The sequence below is a fragment of the Etheostoma spectabile genome, unplaced genomic scaffold (assembly GCF_008692095.1).
Source record: "Etheostoma spectabile isolate EspeVRDwgs_2016 unplaced genomic scaffold, UIUC_Espe_1.0 scaffold00009069, whole genome shotgun sequence".
Lineage (NCBI taxonomy): Eukaryota > Metazoa > Chordata > Actinopteri > Perciformes > Percidae > Etheostoma > Etheostoma spectabile.
The window spans coordinates 13,584-26,047 of record NW_022603651.1 but is presented as its reverse complement, the minus strand read 5'-3'; the positions used below and the strand labels follow the sequence as shown (position 1 = coordinate 26,047).

The window sequence follows — 12,464 nt, the reverse complement described above, 5'->3', positions numbered from 1 at the left end:
AGATAGATATATAGATAGATAGATAGATAGATATGATGTATAGATAGATAGATATCCATCTATCATATCTCCATCCATCCAGCAGGGGGCGGTAACAGAACAGAGAAGACACCTGATGCTGCATGTAACTGGGACAGCAGTTCTGCTGGTTTCTTGCTGTGTCTCCGCTGACGTTTTGTCTCTTCCAGCATTCTCTACAAGACCAAGCTGCCCTTCATTGTTGCCATGAACAAGGTGAGGACACTTCCTGTCCACTTTGGGTTTCTGTCTCTTTTCTCTGTAGAATTTGGTTGATGACTTGTGTTTGTTTTATATTTTCAATTGTATTTATAGTGATACACATAGAAAGAGACACTGAGACAGAGACACTGATGCAGATAGACGGAGACACTGATGCAGACAGACGGAGACACCGATGCATATAGACGGAGACACTGAGACAAAGACGGAGACACTGATGCAGATAGACGGAGACACCGATGCAGACAGACGGAGACACTGAGACAAAGACGGAGACACTGATGCAGATAGACAGAGACACTGATGCAGATAGAGACACTTTTACTAAGATGGAGACACTTATACAGAGACGGAGACACTGATAGACAGAGACACTGATACAGAGACGGAGACACTGATAGACAGAGACACTTATACAGAGACGGAGACACTGATAGACAGAGACACTGATACAGAGACGGAGACATTGACAGACGGAGACACTGATACAGACAGACGGAGACACTGATAGATTGAGACACCAACACAGATAGACAGAGACACTTTTACAGATGCAGACATATAGAAATCTTCATAATCAGTGTAGCAGTTGGTATGATGAACAATGGCAGTTATAGTACACGTGTACTTTACACATGTTGTGTTGGTGTTGGGTTTCTTGTCTCTTCTTGACATTTTAAGCTGTTGACTGGTTTTTGCAGACGGACATCATCGACCACAGCTTTGCGGTGGAGTGGATGCAGGACTTTGAGGTTTTCCAGGACGCTCTGAACCAGGAAACCTCGTACGTCAGCAACCTGACGCGCTCCATGAGTCTGGTGCTGGACGAGTTCTACACCAACCTGAGGGTAAGAGGACGAGGACAGACCAGAGACATTTACCGGACAGCCACATACATTTCAGATGAACTAGGAGTCCAGCCAGACTTAACCTTCTATACATTTAAAACCCAAAAGATGTGCATTACACCTGCGTTTGGTTTTGTCCATCCTAAAAATCTGCGGCCTGTACCCAGGAACAAGATTAGTAGGTTAAAGGAGAACTCCGGGCAAATTTTTTGTTAATCTTGATTTGAAATATGTGAGTTCTGATGTAGGGTGAGACTCCAAAATGATGGAGAAGACTTCATACGTGACGAATCCCATGTCTTTAGATTAAATGCAGCTTTATTCACAGTGACCAGACTTTCATTAAAAGGAAGAATAGTGACATGAAATCAGATGCACTGCTCAAAGATTCTCAACGGATGTAAAATCAACCCCTGCTTTATAGTCTTTAGGACCCCCCTTCTGGACCCACTCATTCCTAACATCACCCTCCACTCAGGAGGTTCTCATCATCAGAAAGACTCCACCACTCTTGGGGGTCTCTGCGACTCCGGTCCCCGATAAACATCCTAAGTGTGTTATTGTCCCTCTATCACAGCAACTCTTTCAGGGCCCCGTCCTGTTATTATTTTACCCCCTTCTGGACCCACTCATTCCTGACATCATCCTCCACTCAGGAGATTCTCATCATCATCATCATATATATATATATATATATATATATATATATATATATATATATATATATATATATATATATCGAAAGTATGGTTCTCACAACAATGTTGAGAACAAAGTGCCTTATTTTTCTTTCAATAACTCCATGTCAAATCAATTTGCCCCAGTGTGTTACTGCTTCTGTATATTTCATATCTTCCTATTCATATTTTTTGGGGGCATTTATGCCTTTATTTTTCATAGTACAGATGAATATAAGAAAAACCTTTTATTTGTGGGGAAATTGCGGCTGAAGACCTGAGAGGGGGGAGGGGTGGGGGACGACATGCAGCAGAGATACAGTAATGACATATGTAGCTCGCTATAGTTTGGGAATGGCAACACACAGAGAGCCTGACATCCAGATGTGAAGTCTATTGGTGCTGAGGATGAGATAGGAGTGAACACCTACATCCTGACATCCAGATGTAAAGCCTATAGGTGCTGAGGATGAGATTGGGGTACAGACGCCTCTGAACCCCCACGTCCTCAAACAGCTGTTTCTGTCTGCAGGTGGTGGGTGTGTCCGCGGTGACGGGCAGCGGATTGGACGAGCTGTTCGTCCAGGTGGAGGACGCCGCCGACGAGTACGAGAGGTGAGTTTCACTCACTTGTCACATCAGATGTCTTTAGTCTCGTTTTCTGTATGCAGGTGCATTAAATAATAAGTGTGATTTGATAATTTATGGTTAATGTCTTATTATAGGTACTGTTATTATTGTCTTTAAACTGTCTTTTTCCTTGTCTGAACTGTATTCTTCTTGCTAAAAAGTCCTGCTGGAAATTTCAGTTTCCTTGCGGGAGTCATCCCAAAAGGATTAATAAACAGAAGTCTAAAGATGTGTTTTATCGCTGGAGAAGAGTCTGTCTACGCAGTCGAATCGCACAAATGTCTTTTAAATTTAACGCTACATAACCAGAGAAAACACAGAAAGGAAGCGGTGATATTTGCTTCCCATGTGTTCTTCACTTTCGGGTTCCGACTCCGTCTGTGGTCATATCCAGAATAATGTTCAGAATGGAGTCGGGAACACATGTTTATCACAGGAAATAAGGTAATGCCGTTGATTTTTTAGGTAGAAAAAAATGTAAGTTTTTCTTCTTGTAAAAATGTAAAATGGGTCAATTTGACCCTTTACAAGGGTTAAAAAGGTAGAAAACTACCAAAATGCAACATTCTCCACCGGACCAATAAACGCTCCCGCTGGCGGGCGACGTTGTACGAACACGACAAGCTCGCATTACAGACACCACTACGTTTCGTCGTCTTTTATTTTGGTCGTTGTTGTGTTTGGTGTAATTTCATAGTCCATATGACTCAAGTTGGACTCAGTGTTTTCTGTTGAGATGCTGAAGCGTTGACGTCGTGCTGTTATTGTGCTAATTTTGATTAAAATATTCGTTAATGTCATTTTGGCGATAAATGTGAAGCCCTACACAGAACTCTTCCTCCTCTTTCCTCAGGGACTATCGACCAGAATATGAAAGACTCCACAAACAGCTGGTGAGTGTGTTCAGTGTGTTTCACGTTTCTCAGGCTGAATTTCAGATTGTATCCACGTTTCCTTCACTTGCTTCCCTTCCTTGCGTCTTAGTCCGTCCCACCGAGGCAGCACGGGTGGAGAGAGGAACGAGGAAACGTGTTTTTAGAGGGATGAGACGTCCTTGTTTCTGAAGCATCTTGTGAATTCATCAGTTGTTTGGGAGGAGTTAGCAACGGTTTTAGCTGCACGGCTTCCAGGATGGATGCTCTGTATCCTCGCTCATAGCTCCTCAGAGATCCCTCCTCCATCCTCACTCATAGCTCCTCTAAGATCCCTCCTCCATCCTCACCCATAGCTCCTCTAAGATCCCTCCTCCATCCTCAGTCAGCTCCTCTAACACATCTTCACTCGTAGCTCCTCTAAGATCCCTCTCCGTCCTCACAGCTCCTCTAAGATCCATCCTCACCCGTAGCTCCTCTAAGATCCTCCTCCATCCTCAGTCGTAGCTCCTCTTCCTCCTCCATCTTCACTCGTAGCTCCTCTAAGATCCCCCTCCCTCACTCGTAGCTCCTCCATCCTCACCCGTAGCTCCTCTAAGATCTATCCTCAGTCGTAGCTCCTCTAACATCCTCATCTTCCCGTAGCTCCTCTAAGATCCTCCGTCCTCACCGTAGCTCCTCTAAGATCCATCCTCGTAGCTCCTCTAAGACATCCCAGTCGTAGCCTCTAACATCTCTCACTCGTAGCTCCTCTAACATCCCTCCTCCATCCTCACTCGTAGCTCCTCTAACATCCCTCCTCCATCCTCACTCGTAGCTCCTCTAAGATCCATCCTCAGTCGTAGCTCCTCTAACATCCCTCCTCCATCCTCACTCGTAGCTCCTCTAACATCCATCCTCACTCGTAGCTCCTCTAACATCCCTCCTCCATCCTCACTCGTAGCTCCTCTAACATCCCTCCTCCATCCTCACTCGTAGCTCCTCTAACATCCCTCCTCCATCCTCACTCGTAGCTCCTCTAACATCCCTTCTCCATCCTCACTCGTAGCTCCTCTAACATCCTTCCTCCATCCTCATTCGTAGCTCCTCTAAGATCCCTCCTCCATCCTCACTCATAGCTCCTCAGAGATCCCTCCTCCCGGGGCAGGAATCAGAGGTTTGAGACAAGGAACAGAACAACTTCCGGTTCAGCCGAGGAGCGATGAGATATCAAAGAAGAGAACTGAGATTCTGTCCTCGCGTGTCTCCGAGTTTTAACTGACTTCCTGTCCGTCAGGCGGCGGCTCAGAGCAGGAAGGAGCAGGAGCAGCTGGAGAGACTCAGGAAGGACCTGGGAGCCGTCGACATGACGACCACATCTTCAGCAGGTAGATAAATAAAACCGTAACGCTTTATTTTGACACAGGGATTACCCGGGGTCTTAAAACAAAAAAAGTCTAAAAGATTTTGTGTTTTAGGTCTTGAGTAGTTCTAGGTCTTAATCTTCCTAGGTCAATGTAACACCTAATACTTGTTTGTTTTTTTACCCCGTGATGTTTTAGTTCTTTATTTTCATAGAGATGAGATTTGTAGAGGAGGAGGAGAGGAAGGAAGAAGAAGAAGAGTTATTTGTCAGCTAACATGATGTCACGATGGACCAAACCCACCAGACTCCATGTAAATAAACAGTCATTTTAGCATCGCACAATACACTTCCTTCAAACTCAAGAGAAACCAAATAAAACTATGAAAAGCTGTTTTTGGTCTTCTCTACACTTTTCCAACCATCACAACTCCAGTGTTGGTTGAAATTAACACATACTTTACCGATTTACATGTGGAAATATTTTGGCTCTTTGCATGCTAAAATTGCTGTTTTTTTAAATGGAGTCTGGGTGGTGTAGCGCTAGCTACGTCATGGGAAAAGAAAGGTCTGTCATAGGTTTTAGAAAGGTCTCTGAAGGGTTAAGACACGTAACACTTTTCTTATTTTTAAGTATAGTTTATTAGGATGTGCACCAAGGAGTAGGCACACTGTTAAGATTTCTGCAGAATTTAAACAGTGTGCAACATATTGCTTCAGGAAATAGTAATCAGGCAGTGACAAAATATATATTTTTTTACAGTTTTAACTGTTAGAATGAGAGAGCACATCTATCTATCCATCTATCCATCTATCATCCATCTATTATCTATCTATCTATCCATCTATCCATCTATTATCTATCTATCTATCTATCCATCTATCTATCTATCTATCTATCTATCTATCTATCTATCTATCCATCCATCCATCCATCCATCCATCCATTATTGTGTTTGATTGGCTTCCTGTCCTCAGGGGCTGCTGACTTCGCCGGGCCCAGTGACCTCATCATGGGACGCGGTAACCCTGACGACAGCGAGGAGGACGAAGACAGCGACACGGACGACATCGACCACGGCGGTGAGACGAGAAACCGTTAATAAACTATAAGAAACCCACAGTGATAAATGGGTTTCTGTCGCCCAAATTGCTCAAAAATAACATCTTCTGATCCGATGTTAGTCAAAATACTTCATAATTTCGGCTTTTTTAAAAACTATTTTTAACTTAAAATGAGGTTTGTTGACCGGCAAAACTTAAAAATATGATTTGACAGCTTCTTACCAAGCTCTTCCAGACATTTAAATTAAAAACAATTCACATCAAGATATATAAAATGGGAATTTCAAAATAAAGGCGCATCATATTATTTTCTTTTGTGATCAACAATTTTTATTTTTAAATAACATACAACACTAAACTAAACCAACAATTTGCAACATGAACATATCTTACCCCCCAGGACAAAAATTACAATATTCAAAACCATTCAAACTAAAATAACAATTGAACAAATTAACAGATGTGTAAGTGACAACATCATTAGCCCTTCATACACGTCTTTTTTTAATTAATTTCTTTATGATTCTGCTTCTTTAATTCTTAATTAACCCTCCCGGTGTCTTCAGGTCTAATTTGAATCCTTTTCAAAAAATCTCTATATCAGAAATTTGGGTTTCTTTCAAACTAATTGTCCTGTAAAGTAACATGGATGTTTCCCAACAACGCTGCTCACACGTTAAATTATAATCAGTTCACTGCTTTTATTGGATTTGGCTGTTTTTTGTCAATTTTATAAAATTTGGAGAAAAATTTAATTGATATAAGAACTTTAAAAAAGTGCAAAAACGTGAAAAAATGTCAAAAAAGTGACAAATGTCAAGAAAGGGTTAAAATCTGGACATTAAATAACACAATTAGCCCAGACGTTACGTTTTAGGAACCCAAAGCTGTTCTGAAAATAAAAATAAAATAATATTTTAGCAACAAAAAGCAGAACAAGGAAACTCGTTGGGCGGAAATGTAACAAACAAACCCTGTAAGGTCGATTTCTGATAGAAACCGGATCTGAGATGTGAACATATCCCAAAAAATTAGCAAGAAGATAAAGATGGAGAACAGGTGCCTTCAGGTCCAATCTGACTCCTTCCCAAAAAATCTCTATATCAGAAATTTGGGTTTCTTCAAACTAATAGTCCCGTAAAGTAACGAGGATGTTTCCCAACAACGCTGCTCACACGTCACATTAATAACCACCTCACTGCTTTTACTGGATTTGAGTTTTTGTTAGAATTTGGAGAGAAAAATAATTGATAAAGGAACTTGTGTGAGACAAATGTAAAAACAAAAATGTCAAAAAGACAAAAGTGGAAAAAAAAGACGAACAAAGTGACAAAAAAATGAATAAGTGGTTAATAAAGTGCACTGAGACCATGTTGAATGTTGGTTTTACACTTTAAATGAACCCTGAATTTCTGTTTCTAGCAGCGGAGGAGAGCAAAGAGACCGACGCCTTTGGAAACTTCCTGAAGGAGAGGAAGGAAGTGGTTCAGGTCCGGAACAGAAAGGGCGCGACCCCCGACCCCTGACCTCTGAGGACCCCAGACCCCCGAGGACCCCTGACCTCTGAGGACCCCTGACCTCTGAGGACCCCAGACCCCCGAGGACCCCTGACCTCTGAGGACCCTGACCCCCGAGGACCCCTGACCTCTGAGGACCCCAGACCCCCGAGGACCCCTGACCTCTGAGGACCCCTGACCTCTGAGGACCCCAGACCCCCGAGGACCCCTGACCTCTGAGGACCCCAGACCCCCGAGGACCCCTGACCCCCGAGGACCCCTGACCTCTGAGGACCCCCGAGGACCCCTGACCTCTGAGGACCCCAGACCCCCGAGGACCCCTGACCTCTGAGGACCCCTGACCCCCGAGGACCCCTGACCTCTGCAGCCTGACGTCTACCTCCACCGCGGAGGAAAGACCAAATGAAGGTGAGGGGGGGAGGTTTCCCCTCTGTCGGGCTCAGGCTATCACCTGGAAGAGACACTGCTTCCTCAAATGAGACTACACCTGAACTTCCTGTCTGACCCTGAAGCTGATTGGCTGCTCCTCCACCCTCAAAGAAAAGTTATATTTTTACATCAGAAAAAGAACTCTTCTAACCTGTTTAACCTGTGTGGATTTCTACTCTGTCTACTTTTGTTGGTTAAAATGACTGAAACGATTTATGATTTTCAAAATAAAAGTGAGCTTTTAGTTCAAATTGGTCCAAATTTCTGGCGTTTTCCTCCACAAGACGATTCAAACCCAGAAGTGACTTGTGCATGTGGTGGTGTTACGTCCAAATGTCTACCCACCCACCCCCCCACACACACACACACACACACACACACACACTCTACTCCCACTCCCAAGCAAGACCAGAACAAAGGATCCCAAGTAGCAGCTTCTATTTTATTTTATTCAGAGATGAACACAACAAACCAAAGAACTCCAGAAGCAAGCTAAAACTTCAATAAACCAAAACAAAATGCAAATAAAAGACAAAGCTCTTCTAAAGTTTCTACTATAAATGTCAATGTCAGTTTTATTTCTACAGCACATGTAGAGACAACAGCTGATCCGCGTGCTGAACACGGTCAAATACATAAAAAACAAATGAGAGTAGAGATGGCTCCCACCAAAGTAAAATCAGTTCACTACTTTCATTGAATTTGGGTGTTTTTTTTGTCAATTTTATAGAATTTGAAGAAAAAGATAATTGATAAAAAGAACTTGTGTGTGACAAATGTAAAAAGACAAATGTCAATAAGTGACAAATGTGAAACAAATGCCGAACTAAGTGACAAATTTGGGGGGGGGGGGGGGGGGGGGGACAACACAAAAATTCAACAGGCTCAGAAGAAGTAAAAAAAAAAGAGAAAAACCTCGGGGGAAAGACACAAAAGGGTCAAAATGTCAATAAAAGACAAATGTCAATAAAAGACAAATGTCAATAAAAGACTTGACTCAAATCTTACATTTCCCAACCAGATGCTGAGAAGTTGATCCATGCCTTTTTTCTCCTGCAGGTTGGACTACTGTAACGCCCTCCTCGTCGGGGTCCCTGGCAATATACTCATACTCATGACAAATATGCATCCAAAGAATTTAGAAAAATGTGCAAGTTATAGAGAATCAACTTCCTGTCAGGGCTGTTGAAAGAGGAAGTTGCGTCTCTGGCCAAGATTTATTCCTATTGCCACCAAAACATGACAGTTGTTCCACATAGAACAATGCTTGAGCATCAATGCCAAATCTTGAGTAAATCGGCCACTAGATGGCGCTGTTAGCAGTTTCTTTGAACATTTTTTTAATGACATATGGGAAACTTTGTCTAACTCCTCCTGGGATGAGTCCAATCTGCACAAAAACTGGAATATAGACTCGATGGACCCTCGTGACAAAAATCTATCAAAAGAGTTTTGATAGCTAACACAATGCTCAAGTTGTAGAGGACCAACTTCCTGTGGGTGGCTGTTGAAGAAGGAACGAATGCATTTGGGCAAATGATATTAGTGGTGTAAATGTGACTTTGAGCTGCCCCCCAGATGTGAGAGGGCAAATGAGTAATCGCGGCGAGTTGGGGAAGTGTTGCGAATTCCACTTGGAGGGTCCAAACGTCGGGACTCAATTAGCTAAGGAATCACTCTAGCTTTGATTATGTATATGATTTATTAATAAAAACAGAGCAATGCATTCCGGGCATACGTGCACGGTCCTGATAGAAAACGTGACTAGCTCAGAGGTTTCCAAAAAGGCCCTCTAACAATGGCGTGCCCCGACTTATAAGAGATTTCCTTAAGGGAGCCCTATTGGTGAAAAGTGTCACTGGGCGGGTCATATCGCCATAGCAACAGTATTTCTATTGGCTGGGTGGGCGCGACTTCCTGTTTACAGTCTTCGGCAATGTGTCTGTGTGTGTGCGTGTGTGTGTGTTGGGGGTCTTTCCTGTGAAAGACAGGAATGTGTGTGTGTGTGTGTGTGTGTGTGTGTGTGTGTGTGTGTGTGTGTGTGTGTGTGTGTGTGTGTGTGTGTGTGTGTGTGTTGGGGTCTTTCCTGTGAAAGACAGGAATGTGTGTGTGTGTGTGTGTGTTGGGGGTCTTTCCTGTGAAAGACAGGAATGTGTGTGTGTGTGTGTGTGTGTGTGTGTGTGTGCGTGTGTGTGTGTGTGTTGGGGTCTTTCCTGTGAAAGACAGGAATGTGTGTGTGTGTGTGTGTGTGTGTGTGTGTGTGTGTGTGTGTGTGTGTGTGTGTGTGTGTGTGTGTGTGTGTGTGTGTGTACCTATTCGTTTTCTCTCAATTGGAATGTGACTGAGGGTTTATGACCCTCCTTTCGGGAAAGATCAGTGGGGGTGAAAGAGACTGCATCTTTGCTGTCCAATTCAGAACCCGCCCTCTACACCTCCGGGGGTCACCCCTTGGTAACGGAGCAAATGGTTCTGTCGTGCAAATGTGAAACTCTATCAACATAGTCCAATCAACATTGTATTGTTTTAGCCTAGACTAAAACCCCAGGGGACAGGAGACAGGGGACCACCCTTTGTGGCGTAGCAGGAAGCTCCTTTCCATATGTTAATTGCCAGACTTGACCTGATCAACTCTTATCAGTCAGAAGGTGGGGGGGGGAAATGGGGACAGTGGATGCATAATTTTCTAACCTGGTTCCTTCAGACATTTTAACTTTTTTTAAAACTCAACAATCCCTAACAATCAATTCTGCTTCTGACATATTTGTAGAGCTGGATTATAACAAAATGCAACAGAACATCTTATATCACAAAACAGAAGTATTGCAAAACGTCTTAATGTAACAAACAACAAACTATATCCTTATGACAACAAACTCAACGCATGACCAACATGTCTTCATTTATGCTGAAATAATGCTTTTACCTTTTAGCTTGAATGTATAATGCAAATCACACACAATGTTTAAGCACATATAACATTTTAAATTCCAACATTTCCCTCTTTTGGTTTCAGCTTTCGCAACACCACCTTTATGGAACATAGTTGCCTCCGATCTTGCTTGAAACTATAACAGGAAAATTTAATGCAAATGATTAAAAATTCACAAGACCCTACAAAATGTAATTTACCACTCCAGATTGCTTATATTTTTGAGGTACCTTCTTTTGTGGAATTAGAATAAGTAATTCTAAAGTATTAGTTGTTCCCAGCATCGTATGTGTGCTTTCAGAATGTGAGTCTGTAAGTGACAAATCTCCTTCCACGTGTGCATCTGAAGTACCAGAACCAGGACGGTCTCCCGCTCCCCCCTTCTCCTTATCAGTCCATCCATACCTCAGTCTTTTGTTTATGGTGTAACAGGTCTCAGGGTCACTTGGTTGACCCCTCCAGAGCCCTCTCACCTCAGCTTCAGCAAGGCCCCAGCCAGAGCATGCGGACCCCACTGTTTGCTCTGCAGTTCAGAACAGCACATTAACAGATATTGAAATCATTTTCAAACGTTTAGCCCTGGTCCACTTTTCATGTCACTTTGGGCCAATAATCGCAACCAGACCATAAACCTTTATGGACTTTAGCTGTGCGGTGGTCTGAGGTGCTGTGATGGTTGTTGTCAGTCTTCTGGTCCAGTTTGTCACTGATCCCGCAGCTGGAGGAGCGAGATGGACCTGGTTCTGACACAACGAGGCTCTGTGTGGCACAAAACAGAACTCCAAAAAACATTATCTTCTCTTTTATCAATGCTCATTTAGTGTATGTCACTCATGTCACTCAAATAACATTTCTTTCCCATCAACTCAATAGTTTAAACAATTTGTCGTATAAAAAAATCATAATACAAACAAATACACCTAGAATGGAATCCCATATCAGCCTAGACTGGTTTCAATCTTATCTCAACCAATAAACTTAGATGACCTACAACAAAGAGAATGTTTCTTTAATTTTCTATTTTAAGTTGCAACAAAAAATTTGTACTAATCAATGTGTAATGTGTTCTTTCTGACCTGTAGTCCTAGTAACAGTAGAACCGACTTCATCACCTAGTGGTTCAATCTATCCAATTTGTTACCTGATATGAGAACATATCTCAGTATACTGTGTAATTTATGCACCTTACTTTAAAGAAGTCTTAATCCATGACATTAATTTCAAAAACGTTACTACAGTAGGGTCAGTCATATTAATAGTAAGACATTTCATCATTTCACTGTTCCAAGTTTAAAGTCCCAATTCCAAACTGTAAATCTTTGTATTTCTATTACCAACCCAATTCCCCTAAAATGTTTCCCAAGCATGAAAAGTATCACAAAGTACTGTAAAGGTAACAAAATAAGAAGCCTCATATTTTTCCTTTCTTAAAACTGGAAATGATCAAAGCCATTTTCTATTAATCAACTAAGTAATTTAATCAATTACCACTTTCATGTGAATATTAGATCAATGCATTAACTTGATTTGATTCTTTATTTTTTATTTTTTTTCACCTACATCTTCCTCTTTCTTACAACAACATTATTGTTAGTTTTATCAGATCTGTTTTCTTTTAATTTAACCCTTGAGTTACCTTTTGCCCTGCAGAGGCATTTTGGTTAATTATTTTTTTTAAATGAGGTTTCTTATCTGTGTTTTTTTACAGCCCCCTCTGTGGAAGGGTCAAAAACTCATGTTAACATAGAATGTTTACATAAGCATTTCTCTTGTAGTTACTCTCCATTATTGTAGGACACTTAAAACTTCTGTCATATAAGATGGATCCCATATTGGATTGACTACTTTTATCTCTTTGTTTTTTGTTTTTAAACCGAATGTTCCCTCATTTAAATCTAAATTATTTTTCTTAAAG

The 12,464-nt window shown here is 41.9% G+C and overlaps 1 protein-coding gene across 1 annotated transcript; it reads left to right on the top strand.

The window, feature by feature from the left end:
* Window positions 1-188: 188 nt before the first annotated feature.
* gpn1 (GPN-loop GTPase 1) lies at window positions 189-7,881 on the top strand (the record flags this gene model as incomplete). The annotated part of the gene is given in 8 exon segments (XM_032508735.1): window positions 189-234; window positions 942-1,088; window positions 2,298-2,380; window positions 3,249-3,288; window positions 4,544-4,634; window positions 5,588-5,692; window positions 7,097-7,207; window positions 7,549-7,881. Coding segments are annotated over 7 exon segments (616 nt in total), but the record flags the coding sequence as incomplete, so codon positions are not given.
* Between the last annotated feature and the right edge of the window lie 4,583 nt (window positions 7,882-12,464).